General features: G+C 40.2%; 2 protein-coding genes across 7 annotated transcripts in view; both read right to left on the reverse strand.

Annotated features, from left to right (window-relative positions):
* Nucleotides 1–272: 272 nt before the first annotated feature.
* Nucleotides 273–2,034, reverse strand: LOC123730774 (NADH-ubiquinone oxidoreductase chain 4). 6 transcript variants are annotated; one of them, XM_045708650.1, is made up of 3 exons: nucleotides 1,617–1,880; nucleotides 897–1,478; nucleotides 290–832 (listed from the first exon to the last, which is right to left on the reverse strand). In XM_045708650.1, exons 1-3 carry the CDS (start codon nucleotides 1,878–1,880, stop codon nucleotides 290–292), a joined length of 1,389 nt encoding a protein of 462 aa, XP_045564606.1. The 6 variants fall into 6 exon arrangements, with proteins under 6 accessions (XP_045564607.1, XP_045564605.1, XP_045564608.1 ...); XM_045708654.1 differs by having other exon boundaries at nucleotides 392–832; nucleotides 897–940; nucleotides 1,257–2,034; XM_045708651.1 differs by having other exon boundaries at nucleotides 273–658; nucleotides 897–2,034.
* A 3,668-nt stretch (nucleotides 2,035–5,702) lies between these two features.
* Nucleotides 5,703–23,411, reverse strand: part of LOC106593833 (multiple C2 and transmembrane domain-containing protein 2-like) — an 88,914-nt gene continuing 71,205 nt past the window's right edge. Inside the window, 5 exon segments of the mRNA XM_045708270.1 lie at nucleotides 5,703–7,400; nucleotides 8,430–8,527; nucleotides 8,705–8,814; nucleotides 11,400–11,509; nucleotides 17,916–17,957. Of these exon segments, the coding sequence (XP_045564226.1) occupies nucleotides 7,326–7,400; nucleotides 8,430–8,527; nucleotides 8,705–8,814; nucleotides 11,400–11,509; nucleotides 17,916–17,957 (435 nt within the window). The 3' untranslated portion in view covers nucleotides 5,703–7,325.

The raw sequence follows: 23,411 nt of genomic DNA on the forward strand, positions 1-23,411 counted from the left end.
GTAGCTAGGTAGCAGGTAGCTTGGTGGTTGGGTTGTGTGGTTGCTAGGTAGCAGGTAGCTTGGTAGTTGGGTTGTGTGGTTGCTAGGTAGCAGGTAGCTTGGTGGTTGGTTGGATTGTGTGGTTGCTAGGTAGCAGGTAGCTTGGTAGTTGGGTTGTGTGGTTGCTAGGTAGCTAGGTAGCAGGTAGCTTGGTGGTTGGGTTGTGTGGTTGCTAGGTAGCAGGTAGCTTGGTGGTTGGGTTGTGTGGTTGCTAGGTAGCAGGTAGCTTGGTGGTTGGGTTGTGTGGTTGCTAGGTAGCAGATTGCCTGATAGCTGGGTGACAGACAGGCATGTAGACAGATAGCCAGTCAGAGACAGACAGACAAACATAGTCAGACAGACTGTAAAAGTATCCGTTGGGGTAAATCATGCTGTGTTTATTGTACGGAGAGAGAAACTCTTCAGAAATAACACCAATACAAGATATCAGGTGTTTAAATATGGACATATTGGTCCCATAGCATTCACCAGCAACATGAACATGTTCAGGACAATCAGGAAGGTAGAGGACATGAGCATGTTCAGGACAATCAGGAAAATAAAGGACATGAGCATGTTCAGGACAATCAGGAAGGTAGAGGACATGAGCATGTTCAGGACAATCAGGAAGGTAGAGGACATGAGCATGTTCAGGACAATCAGGAAGGTAAAGGACATGAGCATGTTCAGGACAATCAGGAAGATAAAGGACATGAGCATGTTCAGGACAATCAGGAAGGTAGAGGACATGAACATGTTCAGGACAATCAGGAAGGTAGAGGACATGTTCAGGACAATCAGGAAGGTAGAGGACATGAGCATGTTCAGGACAATCAGGAAGATAGGACATGTTCAGGACAATCAGGAAGGTAGAGGACATGAGCATGTTCAGGACAATCAGGAAGGTAGAGGACATGAGCATGTTCAGGACAATCAGGAAGATAGGACATGTTCAGGACAATCAGGAAGGTAGAGGACATGAACATGTTCAGGACAATCAGGAAGGTAGAGGACATGTTCAGGACAATCAGGAAGGTAGAGGACATGTTCAGGACAATCAGGAAGGTAGAGGAGATGTTCAGGACAATCAGGAAGGTAGAGGAGATGTTCAGGACAATCAGGAAGGGAGAGGACATGTTCAGGACAATCAGGAAGGTAGAGGACATGAACATGTTCAGGACAATCAGGAAGGTAGAGGACATGAACATGTTCAGGACAATGAGGAAGGTTGAGGACATGTTCAGGACAATCAGGAAGGGAGAGGACATGTTCAGGACAATCAGGAAGGTAGAGGAGATGTTCAGGACAATCAGGAAGGTAGAGGACATGAACATGTTCAGGACAATCAGGAAGGTAGAGGACATGTTCAGGACAATCAGGAAGGTAGAGGACATGAGCATGTTCAGGACAATCAGGAAGGGAGAGGACATGTTCAGGACAATCAGGAAGGTAGAGGAGATGTTCAGGACAATCAGGAAGGTAGAGGACATGAACATGTTCAGGACAATCAGGAAGGTAGAGGACATGAACATGTTCAGGCCAATCAGGAAGATAGAGGACATGAACATGTTCAGGACAATCAGGAAGGTTGAGGACATGTTCAGGACAATCAGGAAGGTAGAGGACATGAACATGTTCAGGACAATCAGGAAGGTAGAGGACATGTTCAGGACAATCAGGAAGGTAGAGGACATGAGCATGTTCAGGACAATCAGGAAGGGAGAGGACATGTTCAGGACAATCAGGAAGGTAGAGGAGATGTTCAGGACAATCAGGAAGGGAGAGGACATGTTCAGGACAATCAGGAAGGTAGAGGCTAGAAACATTTCAATCAAACAGCCCAGAAACACAATATTACACATTCAGTGTGAAAGTTAGACATTGTATAACATGTAGAACATTAAATAATAAATATAGTGTCAAAGCTTTTTACCCTCTAAACTGGACTTGATGGGAATGAAGACAGGAGATATGAGGGGGGTGATACTGATGGGAGATATGGGGGGGGTGATACTGATGGGAGATATGGGGGGGGGTGATACTGATGGGAGATATGAGGGGGGGGTGATACTGATGGGAGATATGGGGGGGTGATACTGATGGGAGATATGAGGGGGGTGATACTGATGGGAGATATGGGGGGGGTGATACTGATGGGAGATATGAGGGGGGGGGTGATACTGATGGGAGATATGGGGGGTGATACTGATGGGAGATATGAGGGGGTGATACTGATGGGAGATATGAGGGGGGGTGATACTGATGGGAGATATGAGGGGGGGTGATACTGATGGGAGATATGGGGGGGTGATACTGATGGGAGATATGAGGGGGGGTGATACTGATGGGAGATATGAGGGGGGTGATACTGATGGGAGATATGGGGGGGTGATACTGATGGGAGATATGAGGGGGGGTGATACTGATGGGAGATATGGGGGGGGTGATACTGATGGGAGATATGAGGGGGGGTGATACTGATGGGAGATATGAGGGGGGGTGATACTGATGGGAGATATGGGGGGGGTGATACTGATGGGAGATATGAGGGGGGGTTATACTGATGGGAGATATGAGGGGGGGTGATACTGATGGGAGATATGGGGGGGTGATACTGATGGGAGATATGGGGGGGGTGATACTGATGGGAGATATGGGGGGGGGTGATACTGATGGGAGATATGAGGGGGGTGATACTGATGGGAGATATGGGGGGGTGATACTGATGGGAGATATGGGGGGGGGTGATACTGATGGGAGATATGGGGGGGGTGATACTGATGGGAGATATGGGGGGGTGATACTGATGGGAGATATGGGGGGGTGATACTGATGGGAGATATGAGGGGGGATACTGATGGGAGATATGGGGGGGTGATACTGATGGGAGATATGAGGGGGGGGTGATACTGATGGGAGATATGAGGGGGGGTGATACTGATGGGAGATATGAGGGGGGGTGATACTGATGGGAGATATGAGGGGGGTGATACTGATGGGAGATATGAGGGGGGGTGATACTGATGGGAGATATGAGGGGGGATACTGATGGGAGATATGAGGGGGGGATACTGATGGGAGATATGAGGGGGGGTGATACTGATGGGAGATATGGGGGGGTGATACTGATGGGAGATATGGGGGGGGTGATACTGATGGGAGATATGGGGGGGGTGATACTGATGGGAGATATGAGGGGGGGTGATACTGATGGGAGATATGGGGGGGGTGATACTGATGGGAGATATGGGGGGGGTGATACTGATGGGAGATATGAGGGGGGGATACTGATGGGAGATATGGGGGGGGTGATACTGATGGGATATATGGGGGGGTGATACTGATGGGAGATATGGGGGGGGTGATACTGATGGGAGATATGGGGGGGTGATACTGATGGGAGATATGAGGGGGGGATACTGATGGGAGATATGAGGGGGGGTGATACTGATGGGAGATATGAGGGGGGTGATACTGATGGGAGATATGAGGGGGGTGATACTGATGGGAGATATGAGGGGGGGTGATACTGATGGGAGATATGGGGGGGGATACTGATGGGAGATATGAGGGGGGTTATACTGATGGGAGATATGGGGGGGTGATACTGATGGGAGATATGGGGGGGGATACTGATGGGAGATATGGGGGGGGATACTGATGGGAGATATGGGGGGTGATACTGATGGGAGATATGAGGGGGGTGATACTGATGGGAGATATGGGGGGGATACTGATGGGAGATATGAGGGGGGTTATACTGATGGGAGATATGGGGGGGTGATACTGATGGGAGATATGGGGGGGGATACTGATGGGAGATATGGGGGGGATACTGATGGGAGATATGGGGGGGATACTGATGGGAGATATGGGGGGTGATACTGATGGGAGATATGAGGGGGGTGATACTGATGGGAGATATGGGGGGGATACTGATGGGAGATATGGGGGGGGTGATACTGATGGGAGATATGAGGGGGGGGTGATACTGATGGGAGATATGGGGGGGGTGATACTGATGGGAGATATGGGGGGGTGATACTGATGGGAGATATGAGGGGGGTGATACTGATGGGAGATATGAGGGGGGGTGATACTGATGGGAGATATGAGGGGGGTGATACTGATGGGAGATATGGGGGGGTGATACTGATGGGAGATATGAGGGGGGTGATACTGATGGGAGATATGAGGGGGGTGATACTGATGGGCGATATGAGGGGGGTGATACTGATGGGAGATATGAGGGGGGGGTGATACTGATGGGAGATATGAGGGGGGGTGATACTGATGAGAGATATGAGGGGGGGTGATACTGATGGGAGATATGAGGGGGGTGATACTGATGGGAGATATGAGGGGGGGGTGATACTGATGGGAGATATGAGGGAGGGTGATTCTGATGGGAGATATGAGGGGGAGGGTGATACTGATGGGAGATATGAGGGGGGGTGATACTGATGGGGGATATGAGGGGGGTGATACTGATGGGAGATATGAGGGGGGGTGATACTGATGGGAGATATGAGGGGGGTGATACTGATGGGAGATATGAGGGGGGGGTGATACTGATGGGAGATATGAGGGGGGTGATACTGATGGGAGATATGAGGGGGGTGATACTGATGGGAGATATGAGGGGGGTGATACTGATGGGAGATATGAGGGGGGTGATACTGATGGGAGATATGAGGGGGGGTGATACTTATGGGAGATACGAAGGAGGGGGTGATACTGATGGGAGATATGAGGGGGGGTGATACTGATGGGAGATATGGGGGGGGTGATATTGATGGGAGATATGGGGGGGGGTGATACTGATGGGAGATATGAGGGGGGGGGGGTTGTACACTGAGGACCAAGTAACATCTCAATATGGTGAATTCTATAAAGGAAGTAAAATCCAGAAATATTGAAATTACATTATTTCATTATCTGTAAAAACAGATTTCAACCTGATCTGGATTTACAATAAAAAGAATGGTAGAATAACAATGACATTAGATTTCTATTGACGGGTTAAAGCAGTTTGATTCATTCAGACATTAGATTTCTATTGACGGGTTAAAGCAGTTTGATTCATTCAGACATTAGATTTCTATTGACGGGTTAAAGCAGTTTTTGATTCATTCAGACATTAGATTTCTATTGACGGGTGAAAGCAGTTTGATTCATTCAGACATTAGATTTCTATTGACGGGTTAAAGCAGTTTGATTCATTCAGACATTAGATTTCTATTGACGGGTTAAAGCAGTTTGATTCATTCAGACATTAGATTTCTATTGACGGGTTAAAGCAGTTTTTGATTCATTCAGACATTAGATTTCTATTGACGGGTTAAAGCAGTTTTTGATTCATTCAGACATTAGATTTCTATTGACGGGTTAAAGCAGTTTGATTCATTCAGACATTAGATTTCTATTGACGGGTTAAAGCAGTTTTTGATTCATTCAGACAGATTTCTATTGACGGGTTAAAGCAGTTTGATTCATTCAGACATTAGATTTCTATTGACGGGTTAAAGCAGTTTTTGATTCATTCAGACATTAGATTTCTATTGACGGGTTAAAGCAGTTTTTGATTCATTCAGACATTAGATTTCTATTGACGGGTTAAAGCAGTTTGATTCATTCAGACATTAGATTTCTATTGACGGGTTAAAGCAGTTTTTGATTCATTCAGACATTAGATTTCTATTGACGGGTTAAAGCAGTTTTTGATTCATTCAGACATTAGATTTCTATTGACGGGTTAAAGCAGTTTTTGATTCATTCAGACATTAGATTTCTATTGACGGGTTAAAGCAGTTTGATTCATTCAGACATTAGATTTCTATTGACGGGTTAAAGCAGTTTGATTCATTCAGACATTAGATTTCTATTGACGGGTTAAAGCAGTTTGATTCATTCAGACATTAGATTTCTATTGACGGGTTAAAGCAGTTTTTGATTCATTCAGACATTAGATTTCTATTGACGGGTTAAAGCAGTTTGATTCATTCAGACATTAGATTTCTATTGACGGGTTAAAGCAGTTTGATTCATTCAGACATTAGATTTCTATTGACGGGTTAAAGCAGTTTTTGATTCATTCAGACATTAAATTTCTATTGACGGGTTAAAGCAGTTTGATTCATTCAGACATTAGATTTCTATTGACGGGTTAAAGCAGTTTTTGATTCATTCAGACATTAGATTTCTATTGACGGGTTAAAGCAGTTTTTGATTCATTCAGACATTAGATTTCTATTGACGGGTTAAAGCAGTTTGATTCATTCAGACATTAGATTTCTATTGACGGGTTAAAGCAGTTTGATTCATTCAGACATTAGATTTCTATTGACGGGTTAAAGCAGTTTTTGATTCATTCAGACATTAGATTTCTATTGACGGGTTAAAGCAGTTTTTGATTCATTCAGACATTAGATTTCTATTGACGGGTTAAAGCAGTTTCTCTCTTAACAATATAAAAAGATCATATTCTGAAACTTTAAACAGAAATACATTTTAAAAAGTCAGAAAAATGGAGAAGAACAAATCAGGATAAAACTGTTTTTGATTTAAAAAGTATCTTTCAATAAACAAATATAAGTGAACAATATTATAAAAAGTGTTAGTGTTGAGTCCATCTTGATGTAGAGTAGGTGGAAATCATTCTGGTGATCTTTAGCCTTTATCCATGTCTGTCTACTAATATAAACTGAACACAAATACGAACGCAACATGTAAAGTGTTGGTCCCATGTTTCATGAGCTGAAATAAAAAGATCCCAGAAATGTTCCGTACAAAACAGGAAGCTTTTACATCTCTCTGTTAGTGAGTTCCCAAGATAATCCATCCATCAGTATCCCTGAACAGTCATGTGAAATCCATTGATTAGGTGCCTAAAGAATTGATTTAAATTGACTGATTTTCTTCTATGAACTGTAAGTCAGTAAAATCTTAGAAACGGTAGCATGTTGCATTGACATTTTGTTCAGTATAGATGCCATGTAGCAGATGATTTTATCCCAAAGAGACTTAGTTAATGCGTGAATACATTTTATACATATGGGGTGATCTCAGGGACTGGACCCCACTATCCTGGCACAGCAAATGCCATTTCCTACAAAACTGAGCTACAGAGGAGCAGTAACTCAGGAGCAGTTTTCTAACCAATTCTCAACACAGAGGAATTTACGATCCAGATTATGGCCTGTATATCCTCCACTATATGCCCCGTTTCACACAGGGCACAACAGACTGAGGTCGGCAACAGTATGCATGGCCATGTCTTCCATCGGGGACCATAGATCACTCTTCCATCACCTCCTCTCAATGGTTCTCTTCCTCCTCAGAGGACTCTGGGCGTTCAATGTCTTCAGCTCACTGTACTGCACCTACACACAGAGAGGAATATGGCCAGGTATCATTTATAACAGCAGAGCCGCAGGGCTACAGTGTCTGAGGAGGTCATGCTACCAGTTGAAGTCACACAACAGCTACAGTAGCTCTCAACTAGTGTTACATAATTTTGCTAACTTCCACCGATTTGGAGGATTCGCACATTTCCTGCTTATTCCCTCCTGAATCCATGAATCTTCCAACAGATTTCCCCCCCAAAAAAAACGAGGACTTTTGGGAAAGTTAACAGAATTTTGCAACCCTACTCTCAACTCTGTGGTGACAATAGTCACAGAAGTGATCAACTCTGTGGTGCCTTCTCCCGGCAACTGAAAGGAACCTGACCCTAACACCTTTTATAATCCACAAGGGATGTTAGGGAGGAAACATCATAACACAAATTAGACCAGGCTATAATTACACAGGCAACAACCAGGTAACATAGAACCAACCTGTGGGATATTTCAGTAGAAAGCAGTGCTGAAAGACTAGAGGTTTACTGGCTTCCTGAATCTGATCTAGAGATTTACTGGGCTCCTGAATCTGATCTAGATGCTATAACCTGAAAGACTAGAGCATTACTGGCATCCTGAATCTGATCTAGATGCTATAACCTGAAAGACTAGAGCATTTACTGGCTTCCTGAATCTGATCTAGATGCTATAACCTGAAAGACTAGAGCATTACTGGCATCCTGAATCTGATCTAGATGCTATAACCTGAAAAGGGTAATTCCACCACTTTTTAAACTCCTATTCATTATGTCCAGCACCACACCAGTGTCTACATATGTGAATAACAACACATTTCTATGTTCTGTAGTTACAAACAGAAGAAGAAAAGGTCCTTTAAAAGCGCGCTGGATGACATCATCACATATGCAGAGTTTCTACATTTACATGTGATAACGTTCCAGACAGGAAGAGCATTATCCGGCTCCCCGGCAATCTCACAGTCTTCCTAAATCACCGTACTATCTGTTGAAAAGCGCTGGAATTGCCCTTTAACCTTCTATAGACACTTACCTTGTGAACATCTGAAGGAACTCTCCTCAGGAAATCAAACAGCTCGTTGTTGTCGATGGCGTACGGGGCCCGTAATTTCTTGGTGAATTTATTAATTCCTGAAAACAGACATTCAGGAGAAGCTAAATAAAACAGTCTGTATAAACCAGTTCAGCACGGCATGTACGATACTGTATTGTTTTGGTGTATTTGATATGCTGACCTTCATAAAAATCAATTGACATGGAAATGGTCAATAGTTGTAGATATCTTAACAAAAGAAAACATGCCCTTACCCCAAACTAGAAGGATATATCGTACAGGGATGAAGTATGTCAGAACTGTTACTGTCACCAGGATCAGGAAGGCTAGGTTGGAGAGGAACGGTACCGACCAGTTAAAGGTGCTGAGGAAGACAACACAATACATAGTCATATTGAGTAGATACACAATACACATTCATATTGAGTAGATACACAATACACATTCATATTGAGTAGATACACAATACACATTCAGTAGAAACACAATACACATTCAGTAGAAACACAATACACATTCATATTGAGTAGATACACAATACACATTCATATTGAGTAGATACACAATACACATTCATATTGAGTAGATACACAATACACATTCATATTGAGTAGAAACACAATACACATTCATATTGAGTAGATACACAATACACATTCATATTGAGTAGATACACAATACACATTCATATTGAGTAGATACACAATACACATTCATATTGAGTAGAAACACAATACACATTCACATTCAGTAGAAACACAATACACATTCATATTGAGTAGATACACAATACACATTCAGTAGAAATACAATACACATTCATATTGAGTAGATACACAATACACATTCAGTAGAAACACAATACACATTCATATTGAGTAGATACACAATACACATTCAGTAGAAACACAATACACATTCAGTAGATACACAATACACATTCATATTGAGTAGATACACAATACACATTCAGTAGAAACACAATACACATTCACATTCAGTAGAAACACAATACACATTCAGTAGATACACAATACACATTCAGTAGAAATACAATACACATTCAGTAGAAACACAATACACATTCATATTGAGTAGATACACAATACACATTGAGTAGATACACAATACACATTCATATTGAGTAGATACACAATACACATTCATATTGAGTAGATACACAATACACATTCAGTAGAAATACAATACACATTCACATTCAGTAGAAACACAATACACATTCAGTAGAAACACAATACACATTCAGTAGAAACACAATACACATTCAGTAGAAACACAATACACATTCAGTAGAAACACAATACACATTCAGTAGAAACACAATACACATTCATATTGAGTAGATACACAATACACATTCAGTAGAAATACAATACACATTCATATTCAGTAGAAACACAATACACATTCAGTAGAAACACAATACACATTCAGTAGAAATACAATACACATTCATATTCAGTAGAAACACAATACACATTCAGTAGAAACACATTACACATTCAGTAGAAACACAATACACATTCAGTAGAAACACAATACACATTCACATTCAGTAGAAACACAATACACATTCAGTAGAAACACAATACACATTCAGTAGAAACACAATACACATTCAGTAGAAACACAATACACATTCACATTCAGTAGAAACACAATACACATTCAGTAGAAACACAATACACATTCAGTAGAAACACAATACACATTCATATTGAGTAGAAACACAATACACATTCAGTAGAAACACAATACACATTCACATTGAGTAGAAACACAATACACATTCAGTAGAAACACAATACACATTCATACTGAGGAGAAACACAATACATATTCATACTAAGGAGAAACACAATACACATTCAGTAGAAACACAATACATAGTCATACTGAGTAGAAACAATACATATTCATATTGAGTAGAAACACAATACATATTCAGTAGAAACACAATACACATTCAGTAGAAACACAATACACATTCATACTGAGGAGAAACACAATACATATTCATACTAAGGAGAAACACAATACACATTCAGTAGAAACACAATACACATTCAGTAGAAACACAATACATAGTCATACTGAGTAGAAACACAATACATATTCATATTGAGTAGAAACACAATACATATTCACATTGAAGAGAAACATATGTGATACAACAATAATGAGGAATACAACATATTCAAAGATCATTACATACAGCGGATAGGTGGAGTGGAATGTGTTGTTTTGCAGGGTCAGCCGTAGTAGTACAGCACCAGTTAGGTTTAAGTGACTTGCTCAATGGCGTATCGACAGATTTTTCACCTTGTCGGCTCTGATATTCAAACCAACAACCTTTTGGTTACCACCCCAATGCTCTAACCGCTAGGCTACCTGCCTCCCTAACTTGCCGCCCAACTTCACATTGGTTGGAGGAGATATGGGCAGAAACATAAAAAATTATATAAACTAAATATTTAATTAATAAAACAAAACAAAAATTGACAATTCATATTGATTGGATACGTGATAAAAACATTATTGCAGGAATATAACACACTAATTATTCTATATTTCATTGATAATACAAAATAATTGACATGCACAATCGAGAACTATGTACAGAATAAATACGTCAAACCTCAACACCATGTCAAACCAAAATTGATGGACAATTATAATATATACATGTCTAATTCAGACTAAAAACACGCCTTCCCTGTGGCTCAGTTGGTAGAGCATGGTGTGTGCAAAGCCAGGGTTGTGGGTTCGATTCCCACGGGGGGCCAGTACAAAAAAAAATATATATATATATATATATATATGAAAAAAAAAAATGCATTAAATGAAAATGAAATGTATGTATTCACTACGAGTAAGTCACTCTGGATAAGAGCATCTGCTAAATGACGTAAATGTAAAAACGCTTACTTCTTAATTCTCTCCCCGAAGCATGCGATTTCCTCCAACAGGTTTTGGACAGTGATGACGGTCTCTTGAACCATGTGAATTCTTTCCATCAAGCCTCTCTTCTCGGATTCCTACAACATTAAAGGACCAGTCAGTTCTACATGTCTTTAGATTCCTCCAACATTAAAGAACCAGTTAGTTCTACATGTCTTTAGATTTCTCCAACATTAAAGGACCAGTCAGTTCTACATGTCTTTAGATTCCTACAACATTAAAGAACCAGTCAGTTCTACATGTGTTTAGATTCCTCCAACATTAAAGAACCAGTCAGTTCTACATGTGTTTAGATTCCTCCAACATTAAAGGACCAGTCAGTTCTACATGTCTTTAGATTCCTCCAACATTAAAGGACCAGTCAGTTCTACATGTCTTTAGATTCCTCCAACATTAAAGGACCAGTCAGTTCTACATGTCTTTAGATTCCTCCAACATTAAAGGACCAGTCAGTTCTAAATGTCTTTAGATTCCTCCAAACTTAAAGGACCAGTCAGTTCTACATGTGTTTAGATTCCTCCAACATTAAAGAACCAGTCAGTTCTACATGTGTTTAGATTCCTCCAACATTAAAGGACCAGTCAGTTCTACATGTCTTTAGATTCCTCCAACATTAAAGGACCAGTCAGTTCTACATGTCTTTAGATTCCTCCAACATTAAAGGACCAGTCAGTTCTACATGTCTTTAGATTCCCCCAACATTAAAGGACCAGTCAGTTCTACATGTCTTTAGATTCCTACAACATTAAAGGACCAGTCAGTTCTACATGTCTTTAGATTCCTCCAACATTAAAGGACCAGTCAGTTCTACATGTCTTTAGATTCCTCCAACATTAAAGGACCAGTCAGTTCTACATGTGTTTAGATTCCTCAAACATTAAAGGACCATTCAGTTCTACATGTCTTTAGATTCCTCCAACATTAAAGGACCAGTCAGTTCTACATGTCTTTAGATTCCCCCAACATTAAAGGACCAGTCAGTTCTACATGTCTTTAGATTCCTCCAACATTAAAGGACCAGTCAGTTCTACATGTCTTTAGATTCCCCCAACATTAAAGGACCAGTCAGTTCTACATGTCTTTAGATTCCTCCAACATTAAAGAACCAGTCAGTTCTACAGGTGTTTAGATTCCTCCAACATTAAAGGACCAGTCAGTTCTACATGTCTTTAGATTCCTCCAACATTAAAGAACCAGTCAGTTCTACATGTGTTTAGATTCCTCCAACATTAAAGGACCAGTCAGTTCTACATGTCTTTAGATTCCTCCAACATTAAAGAACCAGTCAGTTCTACATGTCTTTAGATTCCTCCAACATTAAAGGACCAGTCAGTTCTACATGTCTTTAGATTCCTCCAACATTAAAGGACCAGTCAGTTCTACATGTCTTTAGATTCCTCCAACATTAAAGAACCAGTCAGTTCTACATGTCTTTAGATTCCTCCAACATTAAAGGACCAGTCAGTTCTACATGTCTTTAGATTCCTCCAACATTAAAGAACCAGTCAGTTCTACATGTCTTTAGATTCCTCCAACATTAAAGAACCAGTCAGTTCTACATGTCTTTAGATTCCTCCAACATTAAAGGACCAGTCAGTTCTACATGTCTTTAGATTCCTCCAACATTAAAGGACCAGTCAGTTCTACATGTCTTTAGATTCCTCCAACATTAAAGGACCAGTCAGTTCTACATGTGTTTAGATTCCTCCAACATTAAAGGACCAGTCAGTTCTACATGTGTTTAGATTGTATGTGTAACTCTGTGTTGTTGTTTGTGTTGCACTGCTTTGCTTTATCTTGACCAGGTCGCAGTTGTAAATGAGAACTTGTTCTCAACTTGCCACCTGGTTAAAAATGGGTTCGCGGGCCGGAGACATGTTCCTACAGACAGACTGTCATAGATAATACATAGATAATACATAGATAATACTAGATAATACATAGATAATACTAGATAATACATAGATAATACTAGATAATACATAGATAATATATAGATAATACTAGATAATACATAGATAATATATAGATAATATATAGATAATACATAGATAATACTAGATAATACTAGATAATATATAGATAATACATAGATAATACTAGATAATACATAGATAATACTAGATAATACATAGATAATACATAGATAATACATAGATAATACATAGAGAATACTAGATAATACTAGATAACACATAGATAATACTAGATATTATATATATCTGCAATTCGTATCACAGTACTATCAGTAATAACAAACTAGCATTACTATGTAGTAACCCAGTATTATCAGTCATTACTATGCAGTAACCCAGTATTACCAGTAATTACTATGCAGTAACCCAGTATTACCAGTCATTACTATGCAGTAACCCAGTATTACCAGTCATTACTATGTAGTAACCCAGTATTATCAGTCATTACTATGAATAAACCCAGTATTACCAGTCATTACTATGTAGTAACCCAGTATTATCAGTCATTACTATGCAGTAACCCAGTATTATCAGTCATTACTATGCAGTAACCCAGTATTATCAGTCATTACTATGCAGTAACCCAGTATTATCAGTCATTACTATGCAGTAACCCAGTATTATCAGTCATTACTATGCAGTAACCCAGTATTATCAGTCACTACTATGTAGTAACCCAGTATTATCAGTCATTACTATGCAGTAACCCAGTATTACCAGTAATTACTATGCAGTAACCCAGTATTATCAGTCATTACTATGTAGTAACCCAGTATTACCAGTAATTACTATGCAGTAACCCAGTATTATCAGTCATTACTATGTAGTAACCCAGTATTATCAGTCATTACTATGAATAAACCCAGTATTAGTCATTACTATGTAGTAACCCAGTATTATCAGTCATTACTATGTAGTAACTCAGCATTATCAGTCATTACTATGTAGTAACCCAGTATTATCAGTCATTACTATGCAGTAACTCAGTATTATCAGTCATTACTATGCAGTAACCCAGTATTATCAGTCACTACTATGTAGTAACCCAGTATTATCAGTCATTACTATGTAGTAACCCAGTATTATCAGTCATTACTATGCAGTAACCCAGTATTATCAGTCATTACTATGTAGTAACTCAGTATTATCAGTCATTACTATGCAGTAACCCAGTATTACCAGTCATTACTATGTAGTAACTCAGTATTACCAGTCATTACTATGCAGTAACCCAGTATTATCAGTCATTACATTGAATAAACCCAGTATTACCAGTCATTACTATGTAGTAACTCAGTATTATCAGTCATTACTATGTAGTAACCCAGTATTACCAGTCATTACTATGCAGTAACCCAGTATTATCAGTCATTACTATGCAGTAACCCAGTATTATCAGTCATTACTATGCAGTAACTCAGTATTATCAGTCATTACTATGCAGTAACCCAGTATTATCAGTCATTACTATGTAGTAACCCAGTATTATCAGTCATTACTATGAATAAACCCAGTATTATCAGTCACTACTATGTAGTAACCCAGTATTATCAGTCACTACTATGTAGTAACCCAGTATTATCAGTCATTACTATGTAGTAACTCAGTATTATCAGTCATTACTATGTAGTAACTCAGTATTATCAGTCATTACTATGCAGTAAGTCAGTATTATCAGTCATTACTATGCAGTAACCCAGTATTACCAGTCATTACTATGCAGTAACCCAGTATTATCAGTCATTACTATGCAGTAACCCAGTATTATCAGTCATTACTATGCAGTAACTCAGTATTATCAGTCATTACTATGCAGTAACCCAGTATTATCAGTCATTACTATGTAGTAACCCAGTATTATCAGTCATTACTATGAATAAACCCAGTATTATCAGTCACTACTATGTAGTAACCCAGTATTATCAGTCACTACTATGTAGTAACCCAGTATTATCAGTCACTACTATGTAGTAACCCAGTATTATCAGTCATTACTATGTAGTAACTCAGTATTATCAGTCATTACTATGCAGTAACTCAGTATTATCAGTCATTACTATGTAGTAACCCAGTATTATCAGTCATTACTATGTAGTAACTCAGTATTATCAGTCATTACTATGTAGTAACTCAGTATTATCGGTCATTACTATGCAGTAACTCAGTATTATCAGTCATTACTATGCAGTAACTCAGTATTATCAGTCATTACTATGCAGTAACCCAGTATTATCAGTCATTACTATGAATAAACCCAGTATTATCAGTCACTACTATGTAGTAACCCAGTATTATCAGTCACTACTATGTAGTAACCCAGTATTATCAGTCACTACTATGTAGTAACCCAGTATTATCAGTCATTACTATGTAGTAACTCAGTATTATCAGTCATTACTATGTAGTAACTCAGTATTATCAGTCATTACTATGCAGTAACTCAGTATTATCAGTCATTACTATGCAGTAACTCAGTATTATCAGTCATTACTATGCAGTAACCCAGTATTATCAGTCATTACTATGAATAAACCCAGTATTATCAGTCACTACTATGTAGTAACCCAGTATTATCAGTCACTACTATGTAGTAACCCAGTATTATCAGTCACTACTATGTAGTAACCCAGTATTATCAGTCACTACTATGTAGTAACCCAGTATTATCAGTCATTACTATGTAGTAACTCAGTATTATCAGTCATTACTATGTAGTAACTCAGTATTATCAGTCATTACTATGCAGTAACTCAGTATTATCAGTCATTACTATGCAGTAACTCAGTATTATCAGTCATTACTATGTAGTAACCCAGTATTATCAGTCATTACTATGAATAAACCCAGTATTATCAGTCACTACTATGTAGTAACCTAGTATTATCAGTCACTACTATGTAGTAACCCAGTATTATCAGTCATTACTATGTAGTAACTCAGTATTATCAGTCATTACTATGCAGTAACTCAGTATTATCAGTCATTACTATGCAGTAACCCAGTATTATCAGTCATTACTATGTAGTAACTCAGTATTATCAGTCATTACTATGTAGTAACCCAGTATTATCAGTCATTACTATGCAGTAACCCAGTATTATCAGTCATTACTATGCAGTAACCCAGTATTATCAGTCATTACTATGTAGTAACTCAGTATTATCAGTCATTACTATGTAGTAACCCAGTATTATCAGTCATTACTATGTAGTAACTCAGTATTATCAGTCATTACTATGCAGTAACCCAGTATTATCAGTCATTACTATGTAGTAACTCAGTATTACCAGTCATTACTATGCAGTAACCCAGTATTATCAGTCATTACTATGTAGTAACCCAGTATTATCAGTCATTACTATGTAGTAACTCAGTATTACCAGTCATTACTATGTAGTAACTCAGTATTATCAGTCACTACTATGTAGTAACTCAGTATTATCAGTCATTACTATGCAGTAACTCAGTATTATCAGTCATTACTATGTAGTAACCCAGTATTACCAGTCATTACTATGTAGTAACCCAGTATTACCAGTCATTACTATGCAGTAACTCAGTATTATCAGTCATTACTATGTAGTAACTCAGTATTATCAGTCATTACTATGTAGTAACTCAGTATTACCAGTCATTACTATGTAGTAACTCAGTATTATCAGTCATTACTATGCAGTAACTCAGTATTATCAGTCATTACTATGCAGTAACTCAGTATTATCAGTCACTACTATGCAGTAACCCAGTATTACCAGTCATTACTATAAAGTAACCCAGTATTATCAGTCATTACTATGCAGTAACCCAGTATTATCAGTCATTACTATGCAGTAACCCAGTATTATCAGTCACTACTATGCAGTAACCCAGTATTATCAGTCACTACTATGCAGTAACCCAGTATTACCAGTCATTACTATGCAGTAACCCAGTATTATCAGTCATTACTATGCAGTAACTCAGTATTACCAGTCATTACTATGCAGTAACCCAGTATTATCAGTCACTACTATGCAGTAACCCAGTATTATCAGTCACTACTATGCAGTAACCCAGTATTACCAGTCATTACTATGCAGTAACCCAGTATTATCAGTCATTACTATGCAGTAACTCAGTATTATCAGTCATTACTATGTAGTAACTCAGTATTATCAGTCATTACTATGCAGTAACTCAGTATTACCAGTCATTACTATGCAGTAACTCAGTATTACCAGTCATTACTATGCAGTAACCCAGTATTATCAGTCATTACTATGCAGTAACCCAGTATTATCAGTCATTACTATGTAGTAACCCAGTATTATCAGTCACTACTATGTAGTAACTCAGTATTATCAGTCATTACTATGCAGTAACTCAGTATTACCAGTCATTACTATGCAGTAACTCAGTATTACCAGTCATTACTATGCAGTAACTCAGTATTATCAGTCATTACTATGCAGTAACTCAGTATTAGGGGGGAAAAGAAGAGAATAGAAAGGAAATGAAACTATGCTACCTTTTCATCGTCATCATCTTCATCGCCCAAGTCCATATTATCCTGGAGAGAAAAGATTAGTAAAGTGAAGGATAGGAAATGTCCAGACCTGTGGTTCACTATATTGATCCAGACACTCCAGAAATATTATGAGCTGTCCTCCCCTCAACAGCCTCCACTGGTTGGTGTACTGTAGTAGGTCCATGTAGTGTGTCGGGATGAGCACAGACGACCTCACATGACTGATCCTCTGCAATGACTAACAGATGATCATGCTGAGGGATTTGGAAGTAGTTGTAGAATCTAGGGGATAGTGGTAGTAGTTCTAGGGGATAGTGGTAGTAGTTGTAGGGGATAGTGGTAGTAGTTCTAGGGGATAGTGGTAGTAGTTGTAGGGGATAGTGGTAGTAGTTCTAGGGGATAGTGGTAGTAGTTGTAGGGGATAGTGGTAGTAGTTGTAGGGGATAGTGGTAGTAGTTGTAGAATCTAGGGGATAGTGGTAGTAGTTGTAGGGGATAGTGGTAGTAGTTCTAGGGGATAGTGGTAGTAGTTCTAGGGGATAGTGGTAGTAGTTGTAGGGGATAGTGGTAGTAGTTCTAGGGGATAGTGGTAGTAGTTGTAGAATCTAGGGGATAGTGGTAGTAGTTGTAGGGGATAGTGGTAGTAGTTGTAGGGGATAGTGGTAGTAGTTGTAGAATCTAGGGGATAGTGGTAGTAGTTGTAGGGGATAGTGGTAGTAGTTGTAGGGGATAGTGGTAGTAGTTGTAGGGGATAGTGGTAGTAGTTGTAGAATCTAGGGGATAGTGGTAGTAGTTGTAGAATCTAGGGGATAGTGGTAGTAGTTGTAGGGGATAGTGGTAGTAGTTGTAGGGGATAGTGGTAGTAGTTGTAGGGGATAGTGGTAGTAGTTCTAGGGGATAGTGGTAGTAGTTCTAGGGGATAGTGGTAGTAGTTGTAGAATCTAGGGGATAGTGGTAGTAGTTGTAGGGGATAGTGGTAGTAGTTGTAGGGGATAGTGGTAGTAGTTGTAGAATCTAGGGGATAGTGGTAGTAGTTGTAGGGGATAGTGGTAGTAGTTGTAGGGGATAGTGGTAGTAGTTGTAGGGGATAGTGGTAGTAGTTGTAGAATCTAGGGGATAGTGGTAGTAGTTCTAGGGGATAGTGGTAGTAGTTGTAGGGGATAGTGGTAGTAGTTGTAGGGGATAGTGGTAGTAGTTGTAGGGGATAGTGGTAGTAGTTGTAGGGGATAGTGGTAGTAGTTGTAGAATCTAGGGGATAGTGGTAGTAGTTCTAGGGGATAGTGGTAGTAGTTCTAGGGGATAGTGGTAGTAGTTCTAGGGGATAGTGGTAGTAGTTGTAGGGGATAGTGGTAGTAGTTGTAGAATCTAGGGGATAGTGGTAGTAGTTGTAGGGGATAGTGGTAGTAGTTGTAGAGGGATAGTGGTAGTAGTTGCTAGGGGATAGTGGTAGTAGTTGTAGGGGATAGTGGTAGTAGTTGTAGGGGATAGTGGTAGTAGTTGTAGGGGATAGTGGTAGTAGTTGTAGGGGATAGTGGTAGTAGTTGTAGGGGATAGTGGTAGTAGTTGTAGAATCTAGGGGATAGTGGTAGTAGTTGTAGGGGATAGTGGTAGTAGTTGTAGAATCTAGGGGATAGTGGTAGTAGTTGTAGGGGATAGTGGTAGTAGTTGTAGGGGATAGTGGTAGTAGTTGTAGAATCTAGGGGATAGTGGTAGTAGTTGTAGGGGATAGTGGTAGTAGTTGTAGGGGATAGTGGTAGTAGTTGTAGGGGATAGTGGTAGTAGTTGTAGAATCTAGGGGATAGTGGTAGTAGTTGTAGGGGATAGTGGTAGTAGTTGTAGGGGATAGTGGTAGTAGTTGTAGGGGATAGTGGTAGTAGTTGTAGGGGATAGTGGTAGTAGTTGTAGGGATAGTGGTAGTAGTGGTAGTAGTTGTAGGGGATAGTGGTAGTAGTTCTAGGGGATAGTGGTAGTAGTTGTAGGGGATAGTGGTAGTAGTTGTAGAATCTAGGGGATAGTGGTAGTAGTTGTAGAGGGGATAGTGGTAGTAGTTGTAGGGGATAGTGGTAGTAGTTGTAGGGGATAGTGGTAGTAGTTGTAGAATCTAGGGGATAGTGGTAGTAGTTGTAGGGGATAGTGGTAGTAGTTGTAGGGGATAGTGGTAGTAGTTGTAGAATCTAGGGGATAGTGGTAGTAGTTCTAGGGGATAGTGGTAGTAGTTCTAGGGGATAGTGGTAGTAGTTCTAGGGGATAGTGGTAGTAGTTGTAGAATCTAGGGGATAGTGGTAGTAGCTGTAGGGGATAGTGGTAGTAGTTGTAGGGGATAGTGGTAGTAGTTGTAGGGGATAGTGGTAGTAGTTGTAGGGGATAGTGGTAGTAGTTGTAGAATCTAGGGGATAGTGGTAGTAGTTGTAGGGGATAGTGGTAGTAGTTGTAGGGGATAGTGGTAGTAGTTGTAGGGGATAGTGGTAGTAGTTGTAGGGGATAGTGGTAGTAGTTGTAGGGGATAGTGGTAGTAGTTGTAGGGGATAGTGGTAGTAGTTGTAGGGGATAGTGGTAGTAGTTGTAGGGGATAGTGGTAGTAGTTGTAGGGGATAGTGGTAGTAGTTGTAGGGGATAGTGGTAGTAGTTGTAGGGGATAGTGGTAGTAGTTGTAGAATCTAGGGGATAGTGGTAGTAGTTGTAGGGGATAGTGGTAGTAGTTGTAGGGGATAGTGGTAGTAGTTGTAGGGGATAGTGGTAGTAGTTGTAGGGGATAGTGGTAGTAGTTGTAGGGGATAGTGGTAGTAGTTGTAGGGGATAGTGGTAGTAGTTCTAGGGGATAGTGGTAGTAGTTGTAGGGGATAGTGGTAGTAGTTGTAGGGGATAGTGGTAGTAGTTGTAGAATCTAGGGATAGTGGTAGTAGTTGTAGGGGATAGTGGTAGTAGTTATAGAATCTAGGGGATAGTGGTAGTAGTTGTAGGGGATAGTGGTAGTAGTTGTAGAATCTAGGGGATAGTGGTAGTAGTTGTAGGGGATAGTGGTAGTAGTTGTAGGGGATAGTGGTAGTAGTTGTAGGGGATAGTGGTAGTAGTTGTAGGGGATAGTGGTAGTAGTTCTAGGGGATAGTGGTAGTAGTTGTAGGGGATAGTGGTAGTAGTTGTAGGGGATAGTGGTAGTAGTTGTAGGGGATAGTGGTAGTAGTTGTAGGGGATAGTGGTAGTAGTTCTAGGGGATAGTGGTAGTAGTTGTAGGGGATAGTGGTAGTAGTTGTAGGGGATAGTGGTAGTAGTTGTAGAATCTAGGGGATAGTGGTAGTAGTTGTAGGGGATAGTGGTAGTAGTTGTAGAATCTAGGGGATAGTGGTAGTAGTTGTAGGGGATAGTGGTAGTAGTTCTAGGGGATAGTGGTAGTAGTTGTAGGGGATAGTGGTAGTAGTTGTAGGGGATAGTGGTAGTAGTTGTAGAATCTAGGGGATAGTGGTAGTAGTTGTAGGGGATAGTGGTAGTAGTTGTAGGGGATAGTGGTAGTAGTTGTAGAATCTAGGGGATAGTGGTAGTAGTTGTAGGGGATAGTGGTAGTAGTTGTAGGGGATAGTGGTAGTAGTTGTAGGGGATAGTGGTAGTAGTTGTAGGGGATAGTGGTAGTAGTTGTAGGGGATAGTGGTAGTAGTTCTGGGGATAGTGGTAGTAGTTGTAGGGGATAGTGGTAGTAGTTGTAGAATCTAGGGATAGTGGTAGTAGTTGTAGGGGATAGTGGTAGTAGTTGTAGGGGATAGTGGTAGTAGTTGTAGAATCTAGGGGATAGTGGTAGTAGTTGTAGGGGATAGTGGTAGTAGTTCTAGGGGATAGTGGTAGTAGTTGTAGGGGATAGTGGTAGTAGTTGTAGGGGATAGTGGTAGTAGTTGTAGAAGGGATAGTGGTAGTAGTTGTAGGGGATAGTGGTAGTAGTTGTAGGGGATAGTGGTAGTAGTTGTAGGGGATAGTGGTAGTAGTTGTAGGGGATAGTGGTAGTAGTTGTAGGGGATAGTGGTAGTAGTTGTATAATCTAGGGGATAGTGGTAGTAGTTGTAGGGGATAGTGGTAGTAGTTGTAGGGGATAGTGGTAGTAGTTGTAGGGGATAGTGGTAGTAGTTGTAGGGGATAGTGGTAGTAGTTGTAGGGGATAGTGGTAGTAGTTGTAGGGGATAGTGGTAGTAGTTGTAGGGGATAGTGGTAGTAGTTGTAGAAGGGATAGTGGTAGTAGTTGTAGGGGATAGTGGTAGTAGTTCTAGGGGATAGTGGTAGTAGTTGTAGGGGATAGTGGTAGTAGTTCTAGAATCTAGGGGATAGTGGTAGTAGTTGTAGGGGATAGTGGTAGTAGTTGTAGGGGATAGTGGTAGTAGTTGCAGGGGATAGTGGTAGTAGTTCTAGAATCTAGGGGATAGTGGTAGTAGTTGTAGGGGATAGTGGTAGTAGTTGTAGGGGATAGTGGTAGTAGTTGTAGGGGATAGTGGTAGTAGTTGTAGGGGATAGTGGTAGTAGTTGTAGGGGATAGTGGTAGTAGTTGTAGGGGATAGTGGTAGTAGTTGTAGAATCTAGGGGATAGTGGTAGTAGTTCTAGGGGATAGTGGTAGTAGTTGTAGGAGATAGTGGTAGTAGTTGTAGGGGATAGTGGTAGTAGTTGTAGGGGATAGTGGTTGTAGTTGTAGAACAGGGGATAGTGGTAGTAGTTGTAGGGGATAGTGGTAGTAGTTGTAGGGGATAGTGGTAGTAGTTGTAGAATCTAGGGGATAGTGGTAGTAGTTGTAGGGGATAGTGGTAGTAGTTGTAGGGGATAGTGGTAGTAGTTGTAGGGGATAGTGGTAGTAGTTGTAGGGGATAGTGGTAGTAGTTGTAGGGGATAGTGGTAGTAGTTGTAGAATCTAGGGGATAGTGGTAGTAGTTGTAGGGGATAGTGGTAGTAGTTGTAGGGGATAGTGGTAGTAGTTGTAGGGGATAGTGGTAGTAGTTGTAGGGGATAGTGGTAGTAGTTGTAGGGGATAGTGGTAGTAGTTGTAGAATCTAGGGGATAGTGGTAGTAGTTGTAGGGGATAGTGGTAGTAGTTGTAGGGGATAGTGGTAGTAGTTCTAGGGGATAGTGGTAGTAGTTGTAGGGGATAGTGGTAGTAGTTGTAGGGGATAGTGGTTGTAGTTGTAGGGGATAGTGGTAGTAGTTGTAGGGGATAGTGGTAGTAGTTCTAGGGGATAGTGGTAGTAGTTGTAGGGGATAGTGGTAGTAGTTGTAGAATCTAGGGGATAGTGGTAGTAGTTGTAGGGGATAGTGGTAGTAGTTGTAGGGGATAGTGGTAGTAGTTGTAGAATCTAGGGGATAGTGGTAGTAGTTGTAGGGGATAGTGGTAGTAGTTGTAGGGGATAGTGGTAGTAGTTGTAGGGGATAGTGGTAGTAGTTGTAGAATCTAGGGGATAGTGGTAGTAGTTGTAGGGGATAGTGGTAGTAGTTGTAGGGGATAGTGGTAGTAGTTGTAGGGGATAGTGGTAG

This window comes from Salmo salar, chromosome ssa26, assembly GCF_905237065.1.
Source record: "Salmo salar chromosome ssa26, Ssal_v3.1, whole genome shotgun sequence".
NCBI lineage: Eukaryota > Metazoa > Chordata > Actinopteri > Salmoniformes > Salmonidae > Salmo > Salmo salar.